Raw genomic sequence first — 24,252 nt, forward strand, 5'->3', positions numbered from 1 at the left:
AAGGGCCACAAAAAAACTATTCATATCCATCCACCTTAACACCTCCTGTCTCCCTCCTCTCCTCTGGAAAACCTCACGAGTTTGGTTCATATGGCACCTTATTTCTGTCCAGGGTAGAAAATGAGAAGCACGTGAGAAGTGGCTGCTGCCTCTGATCTTTGGTTCAAATGTAATAATGATAAATATATATAGAGAGAGGCAGCCAGTTTTAAATGTTCTTTTTTATTGCTAGAAGTTGGTTTCAGTCCTATTGCAGCTCTGAAATCCTTCAGTGGAGAAACATTGCAATCATTGTAAAAATCATCATTTGGTGTGCTAAGATCAAGTTACAATTAATCATGAGTGCACAATTCCAACAGAATGGTAACATTGAACCATCGACTTTACAAATAAAATAAAGACTACAAAGATGTGGCTGCTGCAGTATCACAGAAAGGAATTATTTACACTGTTTACTACCCTAACGAAAAACCAAACCAAACACTTCCCCAACAAAATGGTCAATTTAACCACGGACCATGATTAGTTATTAAATCTTTACAGTGCAAGGTGGGCCTAGAAACCGGACCTAAGACTAAAGAGCATCAAGAGTTCACAGCTCCGAGTGAGATGCAGTTATGCTGACAGGATCTGCTTTCCATGAGAGATTTCCTTCCAGGTGCAAAGAGAAATGGAATTTGAAATAACTTTCCTAAAAGTGCTCCAATTGCTTTCAGTACAAAATATAAAAAAACTGATTTATAAACATGGCACGAATGTTCTGAACCAGAACATCATCTGATGAACAACAGGCTGATGGGAAATGATAGAGCCACCAGTGGGTACAAAGATGTTGGGTCTGCCCTTGAAAGAGAGAGCAGGGAAAAGGCTTTTCTTTCACCTCTTCAGCAAGGTCAGGCATGGCTAGCACATGTGTAACCTGTTTTTCTTGTAAATGCAAGAAGTGCTGGGGAAGACAACAAAATGCTCCAAATTTCCTTGCACAGGGGCACAACACACAGGGACTCCACTGAGCAGCACCGCGGAGCCTCAGCTCCTATTCTGCAGAGTTGAAAGTAGAAGTGAAACAAAATATGGATTTTTAACCCTTTCCTAGCTTAAGTTTCAAACTCTCATTGTAAATGCAAATGACAAACACCAAGTTCCATGGATGCAGGATCATCTACTACTCAGAACGACAAAACTGTCCGCAAATTGTTTGGAATGACTCCTATCTGCAGGAATGCTACTACCTTGTGAGCAAGCATCACGCGAAATACTGATTCTTCTGCCTCACATTGGGAAATAATTAGTGATCTCAATCTGTGGGACATGCCACAGCTACAATCCACAGAGAGCACAGGGCAAAACTAGGAAAGCCTTTACAATACACACATAGTGAGCATGGAGGGATCCTCAGCCTGAAATACACAATGCCCATATTCCAGATGGGAAGGGAAAGAGGAAGCCTCCTTTACGCCAGAGTGAAAACTGAAAATCAGAACCACAGAAACAGCCTCTACATTGCGACATTACCACATTAAATGACAAACATGGCCAGAGTTTTAAGGCTGTGACACAAAGCAAAGGCAGCAGCAGTTCAAAGCTCGTGCTGTCATTTCCTCCACACCCCAGCTCAGCAAGAAGCCAAAAGGCACCTGGGAGGCACAGAATCTTGAACTGTCTAATCCTCAGATATCACTTAAAAGGAAACTTGTATCTTAAGTAATCAAAAAGTCAGATGGAAAGGATATGACTCAGAATCAGTAGCAGGTTACTTAGCTCAGGACACAGCAGTATTTTGCAAACTAATTTGCCTAGAAGAGTTATTTTCCTAGGAATGAGATTCGAAGACAACTGGTTCACTCATCCGCAGTGATTCGATAACAACTTCACCGATTCAGTTTTGCAGAAGAGATGACCCATTATTCATTTAAAGAAAATCTTTCACTTGTTTCCATCAGCCTTCAACAAATAATTTTACCACATTCTGCTATGGTAAGCTCTGCACTAGCAATTTGATATCACAGCATCAATGACATATCACAGCATTTGCTAATTTGAAAGCCTTCTCCAGGCTGGGTATGGTACCAAAGGGGAAGCCACATGCATACCTGCTATGGCACTTCAATGACTTTGACCAAAGCGAAAGAAGATGCAGCCTCTGCTCAGGGTGAAAACAGTTCTCCTCAAGCTACCTGCAGCCAGCCATGTGTGTTGAGGACAGATGACTTTTAAGGTAATTTCTCAGTTACGTGTTGAAGACCCATATTCCAAGGAGCTTCTGGGGTGCTGAACCAACAGCCCAGCCTGTAACAGCCCTGGGTCCATAACTCATTTGAAGCACTGCTGACAGTGAGCATTGAAAGAGTTATGTTTATGTTAAAACATTAAAAGGAACGAGCCCTCACTGCAGACTTTAGTTTCTACATGTCACTGTTCAGTATCTGACCACTCATTGCACAGAAGAAAGCAGCCAAACAACCCCTTCAGTCCACAGAACACTCTCTCCCAAACTTTAGGACAGGCAGAAATTACACTAAATAAATGTTTCCAGAAATTATTTTCAAGTACCCAAACACTGACATCCCTCTCTGGTTGAGGTGGTTTATTCCACTGCTGCAACTCAGCTTTAGGCTAAAACTCCTAAAAACCTGTTAATTTAAGGCAATGGGGGCATTGAGTTTTCACTAGGAGTGGCCCAAACCACAGCACGAAGGAGGGAACAATCTGCGCATTCTTTGCTGCATGTTTAGAAATGAGGTGGGATCAGAGGCGCCTGGAGCCTCCACATCAGCTGATTGGAAAGTCAGTCCTATATATAGACTATATAGAGCTGCTGGATCTCACACAGTGGCTTCAGAAGAAGTTACATTAATTTTAAGAATTCCTCTCCATTCCAACTTAGCTTTTAGGAACGGACTTTTACTGGTTGGACTTGATAATCTTCAAGGTCTTTTTCCAACCCAGTTGATTCTATGATTCTATAAATGCAAGAAATGAACATAGGGTAGAACTATGTTCTAACCATCATCAACATCATATCACAGCAATGCAAAAATCACAACGTTCCCCACACTGTTTGCTGCAAATCCAGCCAGATAGTCAGTGTAAATTCTACAGTGCTGAGGATTTCCCTTTGGTATTACAGTGAAGTGTGTCCAATTTCAGACTAATAACTTGTTGGGGACTATCACCAGCCTGGTAACAAGTCAGATGGAGTTTCCTCTCACTGAACTCAGTGCCACTGCTTCACATTTATACCAGTATCACTCAGCAAAGAAGACCCTTAAGCCCAAGAAGTGTTACAGCAAGGAGAGCTTGTTCCCTAAGACTGAGTCAGTATTTTGCTGCTTCTCTTTCTCCTCTCACACTGACCAGTAAATTTGGATTTTTCAATTTCTTTCCTGAAGACAATACCAAAATTATCATCACTTGAAAATAAACTCTATTTTCTGCTGAAAATGTACAGTGTTATTGCCCTGTAACTACTGAAATCATGTCTAAACTCTCAAGCAAAATGAAGTTACAGCCTTAAAGAACATTATTAACATCACAACTGAGATAGCATCAGTGATTTGGGGAGACTGACAAATTGCCATTCCACAGGATGGAGAACTGGCCAGCATTCCATCCACTGCTGCTGAAAACCACTTTAAACCAGCATTCAACATAGGACAAACCCCATTATCAATCATGATCTAAAAAGTATTAACCTAAGTTTTAAGCTCTGAGATACCCATTTCTTTAATTCTGTAATCATACCCCCTAAACAATCTCTCCCATGCACAATATATCTGACCAGTCACATCCAACACATACTGGAACACACATCCTTAGGTGATGCGTGTAATGAAGAACTGAGATACAGAGTGAAGTAATACAACAAAATGACTGTGCAAATTACTACAAAGGGAAATGAAATGCCTTCTGAGCAGAACACAATGTCCTCAACATTCCATGATTAAGAACTGACCCATTTAACAAGAGGTATCAAAGCTGGTTTAGCTGGAAGCAGCTAAACCAACACAGGTTTAGCTGAGAGTTGGTTTCTTTGTTTTTAATTTTTTTCTCTTTTTTTATTTTTATATATTTTTTTTCTTTTTAATTTTAAACCCAAACCATTCTTATTGCCTTCATTCCTGACACAGGGCTGCAGAGAAGTCTCTGCAGTAACAGCAGCTTTGATATCTTCTAGTACTTGGAGTAAAGTCCCAACGAATTAACAGACAAACAAAAGATGCAGAAACCTCAGGATTAAACAAGACAATAAATTACTGCATTCGACCACTTCTTGTCCATATCTTCAGCAAAGAACAAAATCCAAGTCTCTAAGTTCATTCTGAACCAGCTCAGGACTTTTGCTTGGGAACCTGTGGTGCTCTCTCCCAGTGTCTCCAAGGAGACAGGTACCCCAATGCAAGCTCATGGCCAGTGAAATGTGCATTTAGTCCAACTCTTCATTACCGTTGTACATTCTCAGACATCCAACCCTTCTCATCCACAAGCAGGTGGAGCTCCTGACCCTTGAAGACTCTGTTAAGAAGCTTACCTTCTCTCTTCCACTGTGCCTGCCCACTGAGCATGTGCTCCATTGAATGCACTAAAGGAACAGACACTCTAGTCTGGCTCCTCTGAGTGGGATCACGATGTGGGTCATGCCTGGCTGTAAGGAGGCTGGCTTGGCTAATCAATTAGTTATCAACACACCATTACCACAGCCCGTTACTGACCATGTACCTGTGAAAACAGATTTAAAAATTTGCAGCCATTTTGGGGCCAACAACTAAAACTTCTTACATAAAAATCTGGGTGGTTCAACATCAACTCTAACAATTTACAAGATGGTGCCCACAAAGAGTGTACATTCTCCAAAAAGAGCACGTTACAATACATGTCAGTATTTTAATAGGCTCTGAAATTTATATACCCATGCCGTGTGTCAATACATTTCCATATTTGGAGAATTTAAAAGCAAATTATTACTACTGTGCCCTCATTCTGAGCTGCTGGCAGAGAAGCCAACAAAGTAGAACAGTAATCCTGGTGTGGTCCTTGCTAGTAGCAATGGGGTAGGGATGAAAAGACATCCATGTCAGGTCTCTGTCACGGTGCACGCTGGGGCCTGAGTTCTTGAAACAGTATGTCAGAAGATCAATCTTTAAATGGAAACAATTAGAAGAAAATTACATCTTCTTTGCTGGTATCATCTTGCACGTTTAACGGACTCGGCTGAGAGGTCACCAGGCTCTGAACAGGAACGTTATTGGGCTTGAATAGGTTCGCTGAGGCAGAGGAAAGTGCTTCTGGAGGAGCATCTGTAGGGCCGTACAATTCTGTAGGAAAAAGTGGAAGAAGACTTGGTCATGACACTGCCCAGAGAGCCTGATGCACTTCACAGACAAGCAAGGTGGTCAGGACATACCTGGCTGGAATGCAGTGGCCTGGCTGCTCGGGAGGACTGGACTTGCTGACCGTCTGCCTCTCAGGACACCCTCATCTCGCCCAACAAGCCTGGGGGGAAGCAGCTGCTTCTGATCAATGGATGCTAAAGAAAACATTTTACAAATTAGCATTTGAGGCTAGCAGCACTTCACAAGTTCCACTAGTCCATGCTGGGGCCCATTGTACTGACACCTTCACGTATCCAAGGAAGCTGCTCTATCATAAAGAGTTGGTGCTTCTGTTGCAAGTTACTTACATTTTCTCTTTAGCTGTTTAGACAATGAACATTTTCTCTCTCCTCTTCCTTGAGGACTTGTAATTCAGTTACTAACAACCCCTGACAACCACAGCTTTAAAACCTAGTATTATAAAGCACAGCAGAGGAAAAAAACCCCCTTTGTCCCTAACATGCAAACTACAATGGCTATTTGTGCTACTTTTAACATGCAGAAGTGTGATGAACTGTTGTCTCTGCTCCCCATCTGTCTCACAGCTGCTCAGCAGCAGAGTACATTGATTCTGGCATTATGGCCTCTCAGTTTCTTAATTTCAACAATAAAAGCAATTCATGGAACAGAAACTCTGGATCCAAAGAACCCCTCTTCTCAGTACACATTCCTCACACGTCATAAACCCCAAATTCAATACACAGTATTTTGCCTCTGGTACAGAAAGTCTTGTTCCATTTTATTCTAAGATCTACATATGGGCATAACAAGCATGCATCCCACTAATGCTCATGAGACAGCACAGACCAATGTATTTGCGTTTTATACCTTTTATATAAATTACAGAAAAACACCATTAAGTGCATTTCCACTGCAGAGATCATTAGGTAAGAGCTATCAAAAATAAACTCAGGGAGATGTGGTTATTAGAGCTTTATTTTCCCATTTACCAGCATCTGGTATTCAGGGTAAGAGGTTATTAGGCTTCATTTATGTGCAAAAACATGAGCAAGTTTGCAATTGTACTAAACTTTAGGCAGGACAGACACAGATGTTTCTACAATGTGCAAATGACTTTCCCCCTCCCCTCCCTGGACAGGCTTGGCCCTGAGTCACTTTAGTAGTGGAGGCCCAAGTGTAAGGCTGCCAAGTCTGAATCCTACACAAAGCTAAAAAGATAATTTTTCAACTTAAAATTACAGGTCATTCTCCTAAGGCTGGCAGTAAGGCTATTTTAACTGGTAAAGAAAAAGTGGTTTTTACTGTGTCTGTCATTGGCAAAGATCACTGCTTTAGTACCTAGCAGTTAGCTGCAGAAAATTCACTATGACATGGTGACTGGATTTTTGCTTGCTTCTATTTGTGACAAAATTAGCCCCTTTCAACTCTACAACATGCATAGGATCTCAGTTCTGGCCTGGAAAGCTGTATTTAATGGCTGACAGGCACTAAGAAAGGCACTGCATTCAGTGTCACTACAACTCTGGACAAAGAGTGAGAAAGGTTAAACCAGCCTCAAAACATTTCACTCACGCAGAACAGGCTTTTATTTTTTTTGCTATTTTGCTTTAACACTACAGTTAAGAAGATTTTGCATCCAGGTTTATAACCTCTCACCATCATTCTATCCTGCTGGATTACAAGAACTCCATTTTTAGTATTACCCCATTGGGCTCTATTTCCAATTTCAATAGCATACACATGTAACTCCTAAGGATTTACACGTGTAACTCCTAACTCTTAAGGATTTTAAGATCCTACTTACTGCAGTAAGGACACTAACAGTGTGTAGCATATTAATTCCTGGGTTCCACATGAGTAGCCAGAGGCTTATGCTACAGAGACGATGCTGGCAGAGATCAGAAGTGCATTTAAATACGCTTACCTGAACTGTCTGTCCTATGAGATGCTTTGTTCTTCCCACCTTTCTCTTTGCTTCCTTTTGTAAAAGTGGCCAACTTGGTAGGAATCTGCTGCTGGACCGCAGCTGGTTTCTGTATCTGATTAGTTGCACTCAGGAGATGTATTGGCACTTCATTCTTCAGTGCAAGAACAGGGCGATTCTCCAGGGTGGTGCTGTCCCTGCGAACCAGGTCGGGCCGTTCCAGGTAATCCATCCCGGAGACGCTCACTCTCACTGAGGTTTTGAAGGCGGGTGCAGATGGTTCTACCCCTTCTCCATTGAAGCTAACAGAATGACTTAGCATCTGGTTCTACATGAGAAAGAAGGCATTCTAAGTCAAACAGGTATTTTCACCCTCTCAGATTCAACAACGAGGGACAGCCCTCAGTCCTGAGAACATTAAGCGCTTTCTAGTGAGAACAGGTTAGACGAAGCCTGAAACCTGCTGGCAAACAGAAGGAAGAGCATGATTGTAAGTCCTTGAACACTGTAAAGAACCTCAGCAGCTCCAGACTGCTTAATATTGCACCATGCAAAGGAATGCAAGAGCAGACTGCACAAAGTGGTGATAGAATGGAGAGAAAACAGGACCTTGAGACAGTAACAAATGAACCAATTTCAGACAACTCCAAAATTCACATTTTGCAACACAAGAAATGGTTTTAGAAATCAACTGTACAAAGTGCTATGAATGGAGCAGACCTTCTGCAATCACTCGCCTGGAATAGGGTGGTTCCTGTGTTTAAAAAAAACCTTTGGTCAGCCACATTCTAAAATAACTTATTTTCTGTTTCTGTCTTAAAAAAAAAGTCTCATTACCAGATGTCTGGGTGGAATTTCACAGACACTGCGGAGCTGCCAGGATCTGAGTTCTCTGGCAGAAGCCATCAGCAGCTGTTTCAGATGATGGTTCAAGAAGCCCAGCTGCTGGAGGCTGGTGGAGCTGGTCTGACAAAGAAGGGGAAGAGCTGCTTTGGTAGGAGACTTGCCAGGCTGGTCAAGGCAGCTTTAAACTAGATGTTTTGGGGAGAGGGGCATCGATCCATCCCAACACTCCCAGTCAGTTGCCAGCACCTGTAATAAATGCTTGGAGCAATGCAGAGCTATTTTGGCTGCTCCAGCCAATGAGTTGGCTTTATTTGGAGCTCAGCTCAGATGCCTCTACACAAACACCCATAGTATGGGGAACAAACAAGAGGAATTAGAGATGTGTGCACGGCTACAGGGATATGATATCATTGGCACCACACCAACATGGTGGGATGGTTCCTATGATTGGAGTGTTGGAATGAAAGGTTATAGACTCTTGAGGAAAGACAGGCCAGGCAGACAAGGAGGGGGAGTTGCTATTTATGTCAATGATAGGCTGGAGAGTATGGAACTCTGTCTGGGGACAGGTGATCAGTCAACAAAGAGCTTGTGGGTCAGAGTCAAAGGGAGAACAGCGATGGGGGACATCGTGGGGATCTGTTACAGGCTGCCTAACCAAGAGGACCCTGTGGATGAAGTGCTCTACAGACAGATAGGAGCAGCCTCACGCTCGCAGGCCCTGGTCCTCATGGAGGACTTCAACCATCCTGATATCTGTTGGAGGAACGGTACGGCCTGGCACAAGCAATCCAGGAGGTTCCTCGATTGTGTGGAAGACAACTTCCTCTTGCAAGTAATAGAGGAGCCGACAGGAAGAGGTATCATGCTCGACCTTGTGTTCACCAACAGGGAGGAGCTGGTTGGGAATGTGACGCTCCAGGGCAGCGTTGGCTGCAGCAATCATGAGATGGTCGAGTTCAAGATCCTCAGGACAGTGAAAAGGGCGCACAGCAAGTTCACTGCCCTGGGCTGCAAGAGAGCAGACTTTGGCCTCTTCAGGAATCTGCTTAGTAAGGTTCCATGGGATAAAGCCCTAGAGGGCAGGGGGACCCAAGATTGCTGGTTGATATTCCAGGATCACCTGCTCCAAGCTCAGGAGTGTTGCATCCTGACTAGAAGGAAGTGCGGCAGGAGGGCCAGGAGACCTCCATGGATGGACAAGGAGCTGCTGAGAAAACTTAGAGGGGAAAAAAGCAGCTTATAAAAGGTGGAAGCGAGAACAGGTGGCCTGGGAAGAATACAGGGATGTTGTCTGGGAAGCTAGGGAGCAGGTCAGGAAAGCTAAGGCCCAGGTAGAATTAAATCTGGCAAGGGATGTGAAAGAGAACAGGAAGGGCTTCTATAGGTATGTAGCAAACAAAAACCAGACTAGGGATAATGTGGGCCCTCTCTGGAAGCTAACGGGAGAACTGGCTACCCTGGAGTTGGAGAAGGTTGAGGTTCTCAGTGACTTCTTTGCCTCAGTCTTCACTGGCAAATGCTCTGACCACGCTGCCCAAGTCTTAGAAGGCAGATGCAGGGACTGTGAGAATGAAGACCTTAGGCCCTCTGTACAAGAGGATCAGGTTCAAGACCATCTTAAGAACCTGAATGTGCACGAGTCCATGGGACCTGATGAAATCCATCCACGAGTCCTGAAGGAGCTGGCGAATGGAGTTGCTAAGCCACTGTCCATCATATTTGAAAAATCATGGCAGTCAGGTGAAGTTCCTGATGACTGGAAAAAGGGAAATATAACCCCCATTTTCAAGAAGGGGAAGGTGGAAGACGCGGGGAACTACAGACCAGTCAGTCTCGCCTCTGTGCCTGGCAAAATCTTGGAGCAGATTCTCCTGGAAAGCATACTAAGGCACGTGAAAAACAATGAGGTGGTTGGTGACAGCCAACATGGCTTCACTAAGGCAAAATCCTGCCTGACCAATTTGGTGGCCTTCTGTGATGGGGCTACAGAACTGATGGACAGGGGCAAAGCAGTTGACATCATCTACCTGGACTTGCGCAAAGCTTTCAACACTGTCCCGCATGACATCCTTGTCTCTAAATTGGAGAGACATCAATTTGATGGATGGACCACTCAGTGGATAAAGAACTGGCTGGCTGGCTGCATGCAAAGAGTAGTGGTCAACGGTTCAATGTCCAATTGGAGACCAATAACGAGAGGTGTCCCTCAGGGGTTGGTGTTGGGACCAATCTTGTTCAACATCTTTGTTGGCGACATGGACAGTGGGATTGATGGGCCCTCAGCAAGTTTGCTGACGATACTAAGTTATGCGGTTCACTGGATAGGCTGGAGGGAAGGGGTGGAATCTGGAGGGACCGTGACACGCTTGAGAGGTGGGCCAATGCCAACCTCAGGAAGTTCAACCAAGCCAAGTGCAACGTCTTACACCTGGGTTGGGGCAATCCCAGGCACAGCTACAGGTTGGGCAGAGAAGAGATTCAGAGCAGCCTGAGGAGAAGGACTTGGGGGTGTTGGTTGAGGAGAAACTGAACATGAGCCGGCAGTGTGCGCTCGCAGCCCAGAAACCAACCATGTGCTGGGCTGCATCAAAAGGAGCGTGACCAGGTCAAGGGAGGTGATCCTGCCCCTCTACTCTGCTCTGGTGAGACCTCACTTGCAGCACTGTGTGCAGTTCTGGTGTCCTCAACATAAGAAGGACATGGAGCTGTTGGAGCAAGTCCGGAGGAGGCCACGAGGATGAGCAGGGGCTGGAGCACCTCCCGTATGGAGACAGGCTGAGAGAGTTGGGGCTGTTCAGCCTGGAGAAGAGAAGCTGCGTGGAGACCTCATAGCAGCCTTCCAGTATCTGAAGGGGGCTACAAGGATGCTGGGGAGGGACTCTTCATCAGGGACTGTAGTGACAGGACAAGGGGTAACGGGTTAAAACTTAAACAGGGGAAGTTCAGGTTAGATCTAAGGAAGAAGTTCTTTACTGTGAAGGTGGTGGGTGAGGCACTGGAACAGGTTGCCCGAGGAAGTTATGAATGTTCCATACCCAGCAGTGTTCAAGGCCAGGTTGGATGGAGTCTTGGGTGACATGGTTTAGTGTGTGGTGTCCCTGCCCATGGCAGGGGGGTTGGAACTAGATGATCTTAAGGTCCTTTCCAACCCTAACTATTCTATGATTCTATGAAAAAGCAAACATGGGTTAGTGCTGCAAAAAGGGACAACCTTCATTCAGAAGCAAGCAGGTTAACAGCAATAAAACTCCAAGCAAACAATTTCCTCACCTGTCCAATTTCTGGGGAGAATGTGCCTGACACCGTGTTCTGCTTCTTCAGCTTCCTTTGCTGATCTAGACGCTCCTTCTCCTTCTCAACTGCTCTCTGAGCTTCCCGCAGCCTCTCGAGGTCATGCTGATAGGCCTCTCGCAGCCTCTCGAGCTCTTCCCTCTCCTGATTCACCTTCTCTCTCAGCTGCCGAGTCCCCTCTTCACTTTCCTGCAGCCGAGCTTCTTTGCTTTCAAATTCCCTCTGCTGCCGACTCCTTTCCCGCTCCAGGCGTTGCTGCTCCAGCTTCAGCTGGCTCTGAAGTTTCTGTACATTCATCAGTTCTTCCCTCTGCTTTTCAAAGTTCCGCTGTTTCTCCTGCTCTAGCAGCAGATTGCCTCGTGTAGACTGCAGCCGATATTGCTTCTCCCGGTCTACCATAGTGGCTCGTTGCACCTCAATGTAGCTGTCCTGCTGAGATATCACTGCCTGAAGGGGAAATCAGTTCAGCATAAGGCACACGGGTTCAGAAAACATGCACAACTAAACAAAAGACAACAGCCTCTACCAGCTTAAATCACAGAGACTTTTGTTTTCAAGAGCAGATCGAACTTCCAACTTGTACAGCCCACTGTGACTGACATGATACTGAAGATGGCTAAGCAAGTAAGTTCTGCTTAGGTCAAAATTAACATTTCTTGCACCTAGAATTATTACTTTGAATCCAATCAGTCAAAATACTGCTGATTACAGTAAAAACAATGCATACATACACGGGTGTATCCAAAATTTTAAGAGGAAATGAGCAGGTGGAGCTCAGAGTAGCAAAAGAATTGCATTTAAGTGAGCAGGAAGAAGGAAACAATTACTTAAGACAACAGATCTTACACTTCCTTCAAAATACCAGACACAGCGTGTGTTTTCTTGGTTAAATTCTGCACCTCACTTTAGCTTTAGGGGATATTTTTAAGGTAGCTCCTCTCCACACCTGCATACATTTTATTACAGTAATGCCTAACAAACCTCTTGGACAGTAAATAGTGGTTTACCTGAAGACTGAAGAGCAGCTGTAACAGTGTTTGTATCCTTTGGACAAGCTGAAGAAAAGGGGAAGCAGGGGAAGGAAAAAGGACATTAGACACTTGCACAGAGCTCTGGCTTGATGCATAAGACTTCTTTTTCTTTTTAAACAGTGACCATAATCAACAGTATCTGTACAAAACCCCACACAATGGAAGCATGGCTCCAAGAGTTCTCTAACACAGTAACAGCCAAGAGAGCAATATGCCAGCACAATGAATTGCAGTATATCAGCCCTTGCACAGATGTGAATCAGTGCCCTACAAATCTCCCTGACATTCCAGGGAGCAGTCTTCATCACCAGTCATCTTCACATGAGCTATTTTAATGAACACTTCCTCCCATACTCCAGCACTGAATCACTACACAGGTATAGCACTCGTGGGAGATTCAGGGGCATGTTTGGTCAGTGAGCTGAGATTATGCAATCTCTCCAAAGATGCAGGAAAAGTAGCTGGCCAGCTCTTTGAAACGCCTGTCTACATACCCAGAACCCATCTTTGTTTTCTAACAGGAGTTTTATCTCTGCATTCATAATGCGTTAGAGTCACAAGGTACAGGCTGTTAATGTGCTTGTGGTTCCACAGACACTAAAAATACTGAGCTTTTTGGTGGTGTTTGGTTGGTTTGGTTTTGCATGCCATTATTATAATACAGCTATTTGCCATTTCCTAGCAGTAGAAGTAACATACCTGAGACTCTATTGTGGGCTGAAAGCCGCTGCTGTCATCCAGCCTTGTTACATCACTCTAAAAAAGACAAAAAACAGTACCTGAGGCACTTGCTGGGCTTTGGTAGCACTGCCAGAACGAGCTGGAAGGGTTCATCTCATGAGGGAACAGGTTTACTGCTAAAGCAGAGATTGCTCCCATACACTGAAGGACATGTAGCAGGAACACTTAAATCAGAGCCCAGGCTGGAACCGACGCATGGTGATTAAAGCTAGCATTAATGGTATGACACCAAATGAACAAATATAAAACCAAATTACCATGCCTCTCAGGTGCTAAGCTGTCAACTAGCTCCACAAAACACCTTTAACAGAGTCTAGTAATTTGACTGACTGTCCTAAGAAGGAGAAAAAATGACTGCTGTAGCTGAACGCAGGACACTGAGATAGCTCCATTACAGGCCAGCCCTACCAGCTTATATCACTTTTAACTTTGATAAAAGATTTGGTATGCACCACTATTATGAAGAACATCATAAGGAAACACATTTAAATCATGCATAAGCCCAACATACGGTTTGAGATGCTTCTTCTGCATCAGAAGGGAGGTCATGGAGTTGCACATCTGAGCTTACTGCAGGGCCTCTCCAGTCCCACTGCCTCTGGTCACCACCACTGTTCTTCCTAAAATTACCACCTGAAAGAAGAGTGGAGTATGAGTAGCCTACACCAGCACAGCGCCTCTGAAAACTCACTGCAGAACAAAGCAAGCAGAAAACAAATGTGATTTTGATGTTATAACCAATATACAACTGCATGGCTGCTCCATGCTGATTCAAAGTGTAAGAGCAGACAACAGTGACACGCGTTTCTACCCAAAGTATCACTTTAGTGACTGTGCAGATGCAAAAGGAAGTGGAAAAAACTTTCCTCATTCAATAACAAAAGCAGGCAGCTGAATTCACATTTCCCAGTTGGTTTTTTTTAACAAAACTAAAGTTCCGTGTGGAATCGTGGTAACTAGAGAGCATGGATGAAGGTAATGTCCTCAGCACACCACCGAGAGCCCTACTCTGCTCCCTAGTGTTGGTATCGGAAGCAAAAGATACAACATGCTAATGCCACATGCTGGAAATTTGCTCTTTTCCTTCTTTAAGAGCCTGGTGAAGCTTCCTTATATCAGGGCCTCACTTAATTCATTGTCCTTATCTCATTTTCTGTATAGAGTAATACCCAGGAAAGGCTAAGAAACTCAGAAGAATGCTGAATAGTCCCTTTCTTACTTTTAGATGAGATTGAGGGACTACTGTCATATCCTCCAAAGGTCTCTGCTCTCCTGGGGAGTCCTGACCCAGAGCCATCCTCAGGCTGACAGGATCCATTGCCTAAGTGAGTGAAGATAAGGTTCTGGAGATTTTCAGCTGGAAAAGAGGAGAACATCTCATGTAAACAGCCATGTCTATGCAGCAAGACAAGTGCATCATGCTAACAAGTTAAAACACATTTAATCCATCAAGCACATGAAAAGATCAGGCAGCTTGAGAGTTTTCCTGTGGTACAGATGAATTTTCCTTTGTGACTAGCTCTTTAAGACAGGCTCTCTGTATTGCATATATAAAGATGACCTCTTCCTTAATTGCAAGTTGGGAATATCAAGGCTTGAGTGTTTGGGTTTTCTTTTTAATTTTTGTTTTGGTTTGTTTTCCATAATAAAAGTTATGTTTGTGCTTATTTTTTGTCTAAAGATACTACCTTTAGATAGGCTATTTTAATATATAACCCTCATATAATATTTCAGAACTGGTGTATTATTAGAGCACTCAGTTACTCATCTGAATAGACTCCACTGGCTGATCCTTAAAAATATCCAAACGGTGGAGAAGATACTCTACCTAAACACACAGGTGCACTTTACCTAGTGCACATTGGTTCTGAGAATAAGGAACTCTGAACAGCGTTATAACGGTGTTATACAGAAGTATGATGTTATTACAGGGTGATTTTCAGGACTTGGACCCTATGTGCTTATCCCCACCTCTGCGCCTGTGTGAATGCATGCCCATTCCCACATTGCATTTACCTTCTGTCACTGCTGATTTCAAAATTGCCTCTCCTTGCAGATTTTCTGGGATATCCCCCCGAAGCAGTAGCCTAGATCGGGATCCTTGGGAGTGGTCTTCAAACCCCATCATTTCAGACATTTCGAGATAAATCTGTTGCTTCTCAGTTAGACTTTGCATAATCAGGTCATCTTTCATGTTCAAACGCTCTAAAGGAAGAAAGAAACTCAGTTCCTAATCACTGTCAGAGCACAGCATTCAGTTTGGGAGATTAGTATTTATTCTATGGTCAAGGCATCAAATGCTGAGATTTAATTAACAGTTAAGGTGAAAACTCAAGGAGCATACAAAGCTTATTCGACTTATTTAACTATTTCTATATAATCTTGCACTGCCTTGAAAGACTTATGAAGGAGAAACTTGGTCGCATCATGTGATAAAAGAATAAGACAGTCATCAATCACAAATGATGCTCAGAAGCAGTTCGTGGAATATATAACTAAGTCATTACCTTGAAAATCTTTTAACTTAGCAGCTCTTGCTTCAGCCAGCCTCCTCTCTGCTTCAGGTTCATTAAATGTTCCTCCTTCTTCATCAGGACAGCTGTACAAAGGAGGAAATAGATGTTTGATTTGCACATTAGATAACCTAAAACCATCTCAGGATTCACCTACAAGATTTTGCCTAGGATGTAGTTTATCTTGTATGTCAAATCTTCGCCCTTTATCCAAAGCCCTGTTGCATTCGACATCAGTGACATTTTGTGTTTATTTTTGGAGAAAAGCAGAATAAAGTCTGTGGCCGGTTTCTATTGCATCTTTATGACTGGCTACTTCCCAAGGAACACAAAAGCAAATTGCATGTTTCAGTCTTACAGAGAAAGTTGAGGGGTAGTCAAATGGATTTCTATGATAAATCTACATCTATGAGACCTGTGAAGAAAAGACTGGCAAGAAATCAAGCCCTCCTGCTCTCACCCATCATTTTACCTTTCTACAGCTCTGCGGATGTGTGCCATCCAGGAATTCCTCTCCTCTTTCGAGCTTGTGTGAATTTCATACATTTCTGGTCCTTTTAAGGAAGCACTAATTAAGAACATGGCCTTTTCCTCATTCGCTACCTCTCTTACAATTAACTTTTGCAACGAGATAACTGGCGGTTTAGAGTCCTGTAAAACAAGAGAGTTTACTGCACTACACTGTATATGCTCTTTAGGGTTTGTGCTTCCCAGCTCCCCCATCTTCCTGCTTATACAGGGCCACCAAAGCCATAAATAACAACATTAGAACGTCACTGCTATGACACTTTTGACATTGTCATTTTTTACTCATCAATCATAGATGAAAATGTGGAATGAAGAATGACCATTTCAAAGCCAAGATGTCTTGGTACCTGGCTGAATATTAAAGTGTGTATCAATTTAAACACCTGAGGGTTCCCACTGGGTCCCAGAAGTCAAGAACAGGCCCAAAAAAGTTGCTCAAAAGGAGACAAAACCAACATTTGAAAAAGGAAACAAAAATGACATGTGTGAGGGGAAAGAAGAGAACAAGAGGAAGCGACAGAAGTTCTAAGTTAGCTACAAAGGAAATAAAATCATAACACAGAGGTGTTACAGTGTGCCATCAAGCCCTGTGAATAATAAAACAAGGTGACAGATAGCATGCTGTATAACTAAGGATTAACAGGATTAGCTGTCTGTCTTCTGCAATGAAAACAAATTTACAGTGACAAATTAGTCACTAAAAACCTATCTATGATTCATACAGCATAGATCCAATATATGGAGCCTAGAAAGATCCTCCCCAGAAGAAACGAGCTCTTTGTAACCGCTGAACCTTTGCAGCATAATCTAGAGTGACAGTAAGAAAACTGAGCTGGGGCACAGACATGAGGAAGGGTTAGTTTTGCCAACGTCTGAGCAGCTGTACTGCAATTCAAGCCATGAACAGAGGTCAATGGAAAAACAGAATCACTGAGCAGATCCATGTGCTCCTCTCACTTGATTTATCTATGGAGAAGTGATATCTAAATTTCAAATGAACTGTACACATACAAAGATGCAAAAAACCCAATCAGTCTGTAACTGTAGAGCATGTTACTGGAGGGGAAAAAAACCTACCATGTAGCAGAGATCAGCTTTTGGGGTCTGTCATAAGCAGCTGAATGATATGTGCTCACAGAAAAGTTACTAGGGGATATATAAGCCAGGTTAGGACCCTGCAGTAGAGCAGCTACACTGCCTAAGAACATGTATTGTTCTTGGGAACAATGCTTTAGCCCCAGTGTAGAGCTAAATGACAACCATGATGGTCAAGACACTACATTAACAGTGTGTTTCTTCCCCTCTACGAACTTGCTCTTCTGCTCATACCTCAGGTGAATTTGGAAAACAGAATTAGTCTATCAGAGTCAATGTCATAAAATGAACTATTGGTCAAAGATTCACCTAATGCTGCTCAAGAGGAAATGACTTCCAGCCATCCTGATCTGTGAAAGTATCCCCATTCTGTGCATTAGAAGAAGGGTAATTTGAAAAGCAGTTGCTTTTACAGCCCTGGGGCCACCAAAATAGCTTTTGCCATTAGAACTCAGCTCTAATGTTAATGTCTTGGAAAAAAAAAATATATCCAAGAAAACAATTACATAAAATAGTTTCTCTGTTACTCGTGCTATTACAGCCATAACTGAAGTAGCTCAGGACAAAACGTACATGATTAACTGCTCTGAGGATACCTGTGGAAATGCCCTAGAAAAGCAAGCGAATCCACTGAGTGTTCTAGAGTGCTGCAGTAATTATATTTACATTTAGTGCTGACTGCATTTACTTCAGGAAAGTTCTTTGCCCCCAGTAAATCTTAGGCTACTATGACCATGGTTACCACATCCCTCACCGAAATGGAAGATTCTTTCCCTGCACATTAGCAAACAGAAGCAGACCTCATTTGCAAGTGCCTTTCAAAGCACAGATCTAGTATGTTTAACATATATGACACAGTTCAGTGAAAGGGAAAGTCACAGCACAAGAGAAGGAGAAGCAGTGAACCTCAAAACAGGCTCAGGGCACCAGAAAACCACAGGAGATGTGGCAGCCGGAGCCGGCTGATGGAATAGCACACTGTTTTGCACTAAGAGACAGCATGAGGGATTCAGTAAGTACCAGAACTGCTTCAGAAAAGGTGATTCTATAATAGCTGCTGGTTTATTACTTAATTTTCCTTCTGAACCCACCATAACAAGCATCTAATATCTCTAACTATTTCCTATATAGTTACTGTCACTTTCATAAATACTCTAAGTGAATGTATTAAATAAGGAGAACAATACCTACCACTGATGCAAATGTGTATTTTTGGTCCTTTTCTTGCAAGAGCAACAGTACATCAGTTAACAGGACTGCCAGAATATCTACAGTAACAACAGAGGAAAAAAAAAAAGACAGATTTTAAATCAGAAAGATAGGCCCAGACTCAAAAACCACCTGACTCCAAGCGCCTGTGGATCAGGGAACAGCACATCAACATCTGTGAGAGTGGGTCTGCTACTTCCTCCCACTTGGGCTGTCCACAGACAGACTGCAGTCATGCAGAACCAGCACAATACAAATAGAGATGATTTAAAGCCTGACAACACCTACAGAGGCATCCTACACATTGATAGAAGCATGCATGAGGGAATGTGTCTCCCTCAACAGCAGATTCTTCTAGAACTGCAGCCCTCTGCAGCACCACCTACTCTTGGCTGCATTTTATGTGCCATTGAAGCTGCTTCTTGAACACCTGAGCAATGAAGCTGTTAAAATATTCACTGGTGGGCATTGGTTTGATTTTCTGGCAAAACAGGCATTATGCAGAATGAAGGTGTCATGGGGTTGTGAAGCAGTGCTAATAATGCCTTTCCACAGGAGACCAAGGCAGTATGACTCAAAGCTTTGTCATCTATCTAAAGACCTCCCTCTTGAATTGGAAAGCAGATCAGACAGATAATAAGCAAACAGCATAAGGAACATATCATGCACCATTATAGAGATGCTTATTGGACAAGCCAAGAATAGAACAAGTGCTATTTCCTCCAATATCCTATTAAACGAGTGGGTTATTGTCATTTTATACTCCATCGATCAGTAATAAACAGTTACTAAAAGAAAAAATAATAAAATATATATATATATATATATATATATATATAAAAATAAATAAAAAGCTTGTTTCTCAGTTCCTGGCCCCTTCTGGCCCTTTACCTTTGAGTCTCCCTGATGCAGCTTTCCAGTACAGCATCCCATCCAGCAGAAGCCGCCTCTGTCCCATGTCATCCTTCCGGAAGAAAAGCCCATTCTTGAATTTCCCTGATGATTTTAGCTCCATTTTATGCATAATCTCTTTAAGGCGCTGCCCCTTCTCACACTCATTTACTGTGGCATCTACATGAGTGATTGTGTCCTTAATTAAACTAAGGGCCTGGGTGAGCTCTTCGTAATCTCTAGTTCCAGCTAAGAGAAAAGAGTAACAGTCAGTGGGTCACGTTTTTTAACTCTGGAATGCAAAATATGAGCAGCTAAACATATTTTAATATGAAGGTTCCATACTGAGCATCTAACAGTTATTTCCTAATGGCTTAAATTTAAAAATAAAAAAAAAAAGACAAAATATCCTAAAGCTCTACATCTGTAATGAACTGACAGACGTAAACTGCTATGGCTTTGTGGTTGCAGACATAAAAATCAGCACTTGCTGAGGTGACACTGATCTGGATCTGCATCTACTACAGTATCTTCAGCCAACGAAGAAGTGAGAAAGCAGGAATAGGCAGTATCACCCTGCCTCTCCTTGTCTGAGGAAAGAACATTCAAAACACACGAGAAGGATCAGCAGACAACTATGAGGCTTCTAGGAATGATTAAACCTACCTTCTGTATTCTGAATAATGCGTTCCACCAAGACCGGGTATTTGGTGATGCGCTGGGTTACCAGGAGGATACACTCCTGAACACCAAGTCTCCTCACGATGGAAGAGTTCCCAATTTTCTAGAAAACACGACAGACTCATCACATCCATTGTGCATATTGCTCTTCTAACTCCCTCGCCTCACCATTCCCACATTTTCTGTCTCAAAACACTTTGGTACAACAAGGCATAGCATCACTGAATTACCTGCACTCTTTTACTAAGGCAAAACTCCTGATAACATTAAAAAAAATTGCTTTTATTACTGGGAAATATTTTGGGTATTATTTTCAACTACTGTTAATTGAATCTGGAGCCAAGCAGAGAAAGTTCCGGATCTGAACTGTTTGACTGCCTATTTGCTGATTGCCTTTTATAATAGTTCTTAAATACATAGGAAAATACTAGATTTTTGAAACCAGACCCAACCCACCTAACAGCCAAATGAGGTCAATAATTACCAAACTAAGTAAGTGCTGCTTTGACCACTGTATGTTCACCAGTAGGCTCCTCTACAGTACCCCAGCTCTGTTTAGAAAGGGAAGACTGTAAAGCATCAGGATGCCACTAGTCAGTCTGGCTACAGGTCCAGCACAATCCTGGCAGTAGAATACAGTACTTCTTTCTTTACAAGGACTGACTTTCTTTCTTTACAAGGACTGTGGCTATATATTTTAAAACTCTGGTTACTTACTTAGTTCCTTGAAAGTAAAGGGGTTCTCCTTTTTAATGACTCCTAGTTAAGAAGAGCTGTAAGTATAATGCTACATTGGAACGTTCACATGGTGTCACTTACTGAGGACTGGAAAATGTGAACGCTTAAGACTGTGCAATGACATCTGCAGTTCAGGTTACAGGCTTCCACTGTGGCTGTGTCTCTTCAGCCCTTCCTATTAATTGCACATTACACTGTACAGCAGACAAACCAACCACCCTGGAGCCAATCTTGTGGTTTCGGAAAGATGATGTAGCAGGCAAAACTTAACTCAGAGTACCTGCTTTTTCCATAGTAGTTCATTAACAGCATTTACCATTGACTGAATTTATTATCAAGCCAATTTACAAAGATGGCCACACAGCAGGGCAGTCAGTGACAGAGCCATGAACACCTAAAGGGGGCCTACAATAAATCTGGAGAGGGACTTTTGACAAGGGCCTGTAGGGACAGGACAAGGGGAATGGCTTTAACCTGCCAGAAGGGAGCTGAGATGAGCTTTTAGGTAGAACTTCCTCCCTGTGAGGGTGCTGAGGCGCTGGCACAGGGTGCCCAGGGAAGCTGCCCCATCCCTAGCAGTGTTCAAGGCCAGGTTGGACACAGGGGCTTGGAGCAACCTGCTCTAGTGGAAGGTGTCCCTGCCTGTGGCAGGGGGTTGGAACTGGATGAGCTTTAAGGTCCTTTTCAACCCAAACCATTCTATGATTCTGTGAATAGAATACATACTCTATTACCCAGTCCTGTGTGCTCCTGAGAGCCTGCCTCAAATTTCACACCTGCTAATGGTGGTGGTGTGTCCAAACAGCTCAAAAGTTCTAAAATACAAGCAGCTATCAACTAACGAGAATCTGCCTCTAACGAGGTGCATTCAAACTGAAGGGATCTTCAAGTACAAAATAAGAAGTTCTAAAGTGGTCAAGTATATTTTGCACAGTCAGAATGCGAGACTTCTGGTCGTTGTTTACCTTTATTAAGGTTTGGAACTTCTTATTGCTTTGGAGCAGGTCTTTATAGTGACTAACAGCTTCATTGTGTCCACAACAGAACACACCGTATTTTTCCTTCATTCTCTCCCCATTTTCACCTGAAAACTAATCGGAAAGATAAGAATAAAAGACATGAATCATTAAGAGTAAATCTATCTCCACTGCAAGATTAAGGTTTAACATTGTTTTATGGTAACTGATTTCTCAGCTGTTTATTCAGTATTTCCATTTCTTCTGTACCAGAAATGGGAGATTTATGCAGCGTAACATCTGAGAGCTTGGAAGACCACAAGATAAGCAAATATGACGGTTGTCATTACAAGAATATTTAAAAGGATTTCTGGGCCTCTGCACTTAAAAAGACTGAGGACTAAAAGGTGAAGGGCAAAAAATAGTCATGATATAGGAAGGAAGTTGCATTCACTCCGTACCAGAATGGGTACTAAAGCTATAATGAGTTCAAAGGATCTTTATTGCATTTTTAAAAGGTCAGAACCAAGAAGCTTGGCATTAAATGCAGGAGAGCCATGTTTCGGATGGACACCAGGAACATGTCATGTTACTTTCGGAACAGAGTTAAAAACAGCTGCATATCCCACACATGCACATGCACATGCCCAAAGAACATTTAACGATCATTTCATACTATTTGTTACCACATATGCTCCTGGGAATCATGCTTACACATTACACTGGGAAGATAATGTCAAACACATTATTAAATCAATCCTTACATAACATAACCTTAGCCTACCAGCTAGCGTGTTAGAAGTTTAATGTTGGTAGAATTTAATCCACACCTGTTTTACCAAGAGGTCTCCAATGTTCTGGATTAGATAATTTCGGTCACTGCCTTCTTCCAAGGATTCCTTCCGTCTCTCCTTTAACTGGAGCAGAAATTGCCCATGCATCTCCAGCAGCTCATCCACACAGGGGAAGAGCTTGTTGATGACTGCATTTGGGAACTGCAGTTCCTCTCTCATGGCTTTGGAGTATACCTTCAGCATTATTTTCAGCGTCCTAACGTGGTGCATTTCAGTCTGCATTAGTTCTGAGCAAGGAGAAATAAATCAAAAGTAATTTACACGCTGTGCAGTGACTAGTGAGATGTAACAGAGCAGGCTCTGAGAGCCACCACCTTTTGCACCACCTTCTTCACCACAATCTGTGCATTACTGATGTGAAGCTCCTAAATTTGCCCTCTACCTCCCCTCCAAACAGTGACTGACCCTACTTATTTAACGACATACCCCAGTTGCAGGTGAGCTCTTCCCTAATTGTATAGCTGGGGTTGGCTGCTTACACAGGCATGCTGAAAACTATGTGTTGCTTAAAATCATTAGTAGGAGGACTTATGCACACTGAGACAGGTAACAGACTTGAAAATCTTCACTTAGTTTTCAATCACAAGTCAAAATGGGAGCCAATAAAAAGGATTTCTGCTTTGTTTCAAAACAGTGGCATTATGAAACAGAAAAAGTCACAATAATAACAAATAGTCTTACCATAAATGACATCTTGCCTGTTCTTAACGTCTGGCCTTTGCCTTTTTGCATAAGACTGTTCCACTGCAACACTCCAAGACTCTGCCTCAAACTCATGAGCATCTGTTTCTATTTCACTTCGGAGGGATACAGAATATGCATCTAGACCAAAAGCACATTCAGTTTTAATTATCCTTAAATTGCTTCCCACCATATCCCTCATTACCATCATTCACAAAACCATCTCAGAGCTGTTTTAAGGCTGTGTAAGAAATCACATAAAAATCCTGAAAAGCACAGAAATTCCATACCTTCCAGAAAAATGGTGTCTGCTGTTGAAGGTGCAAGCGAGACAACGTCATCTGAAGTCTGCTTAAATTTGACAAAGCCTGAATCCCCTTCATCCATGTCTCCTGAAATTAGTCTAAATGGCCAAAGAAATTAGACCAAGGGATCAAACCAGAATATTAACATTTAAGTTGCTTGACAAAGAAAAAACAAAAAAAACCCCCAAAATTCAACTACTTTAACAAACATCTCTGCTAAACTCTAGTGCAATTAACTTCAATAGATAAAAGCTAGCATTGCACTCCAACTAAAACAGTCAAATCCGTTTAGCAAGTCCATCACTGAAGTATTACAGTTTTAATTGAAGCAGCATGAGCAAGTATGAAACTTCAGGTATGACATTTTGAAAAGACATCACCTGGTGACAAGCCACAGCCAGTTCAGAGTACAAAGGGCTCTTGCACTGAGCTTAACTGTGGCACAGAAAGAGTAAAAAACTACTTAAACCAGCAGACAGCTACTATTTTAATCAAGGTATCCTGTAATTGCAGCCACTGCTGTCTTCTACACTAGTCAGAACTAGTACAGCCTAGAATAACTGAACTCAGATTACTGAAATGCATCAAGTCTGAAGACAAATATACCCATGAAAACCAGAATCTAGGCAGAG

The 24,252-nt window shown here is 42.7% G+C and overlaps 1 protein-coding gene across 1 annotated transcript in view; it reads right to left on the bottom strand.

Moving 5' to 3' along the window:
• Positions 1-201: 201 nt before the first annotated feature.
• The window catches only part of ARHGEF18 (Rho/Rac guanine nucleotide exchange factor 18), a 46,299-nt gene continuing 22,248 nt past the window's right edge, over positions 202-24,252 (bottom strand). The window contains exons 13-30 of the mRNA XM_030509699.1: positions 23,606-23,718; positions 23,316-23,456; positions 22,611-22,861; positions 21,790-21,915; positions 20,072-20,189; positions 19,406-19,654; positions 18,497-18,573; positions 16,155-16,333; positions 15,677-15,768; positions 15,186-15,374; positions 14,389-14,526; positions 13,681-13,802; positions 13,128-13,184; positions 12,405-12,452; positions 11,377-11,844; positions 7,258-7,585; positions 5,405-5,527; positions 202-5,315 (exon numbers count right to left, since the gene is read on the bottom strand). Of these exons, the coding sequence (XP_030365559.1) occupies positions 5,155-5,315; positions 5,405-5,527; positions 7,258-7,585; positions 11,377-11,844; positions 12,405-12,452; positions 13,128-13,184; positions 13,681-13,802; positions 14,389-14,526; positions 15,186-15,374; positions 15,677-15,768; positions 16,155-16,333; positions 18,497-18,573; positions 19,406-19,654; positions 20,072-20,189; positions 21,790-21,915; positions 22,611-22,861; positions 23,316-23,456; positions 23,606-23,718 (2,980 nt within the window). The 3' untranslated portion in view covers positions 202-5,154. The remainder of the gene's footprint in view (positions 5,316-5,404; positions 5,528-7,257; positions 7,586-11,376; positions 11,845-12,404; positions 12,453-13,127; positions 13,185-13,680; positions 13,803-14,388; positions 14,527-15,185; positions 15,375-15,676; positions 15,769-16,154; positions 16,334-18,496; positions 18,574-19,405; positions 19,655-20,071; positions 20,190-21,789; positions 21,916-22,610; positions 22,862-23,315; positions 23,457-23,605; positions 23,719-24,252) is intronic.

Source organism: Strigops habroptila, chromosome 20 (assembly GCF_004027225.2).
Source record: "Strigops habroptila isolate Jane chromosome 20, bStrHab1.2.pri, whole genome shotgun sequence".
Taxonomy (NCBI): domain Eukaryota; kingdom Metazoa; phylum Chordata; class Aves; order Psittaciformes; family Psittacidae; genus Strigops; species Strigops habroptila.